Here is a 301-nt window from a genome sequence, read left to right as displayed (position 1 = left end):
AGATATTTTGCTTTGGGAAACTCATTTCATTTACTAATTAAATATTACAGAATGGAGAGGCATCAATGGGAATGTAAGTGAGAGAGTTGCAACTACTAGACAGCAAAATGGCGATGACATTGATAGTGATGATGAAAATTTAGACCCTCTGGAGCTCATGGCTCAGCACTCTTCTTGCATCAAGAAAAAAGATCACAGGAAGTCCTGGTGAGTTCTTCAGGAAAGCTTTGTTTGCATTAAATATAGCAACAGAATTGAAGGATAATGAGGAGAATACAGGAAATCTATCAATATTAATTCT

At 35.9% G+C, this 301-nt stretch overlaps 1 protein-coding gene across 1 annotated transcript in view; it reads left to right on the top strand.

Annotated features, from left to right (window-relative positions):
* Positions 1-301, top strand: part of LOC119593627 — a 6,009-nt gene that overhangs the window by 2,989 nt on the left and 2,719 nt on the right. The window contains exon 3 of the mRNA XM_037942579.1: positions 51-207. Coding sequence (XP_037798507.1) covers positions 51-207 — 157 coding nt within the window. The remainder of the gene's footprint in view (positions 1-50; positions 208-301) is intronic.

This window comes from Penaeus monodon, chromosome 32 (assembly GCF_015228065.2).
Source record: "Penaeus monodon isolate SGIC_2016 chromosome 32, NSTDA_Pmon_1, whole genome shotgun sequence".
Lineage (NCBI taxonomy): Eukaryota > Metazoa > Arthropoda > Malacostraca > Decapoda > Penaeidae > Penaeus > Penaeus monodon.
The sequence above is the reverse complement of the archived record's forward strand: the minus strand, read 5'-3'. Positions and strand labels throughout refer to the sequence as shown.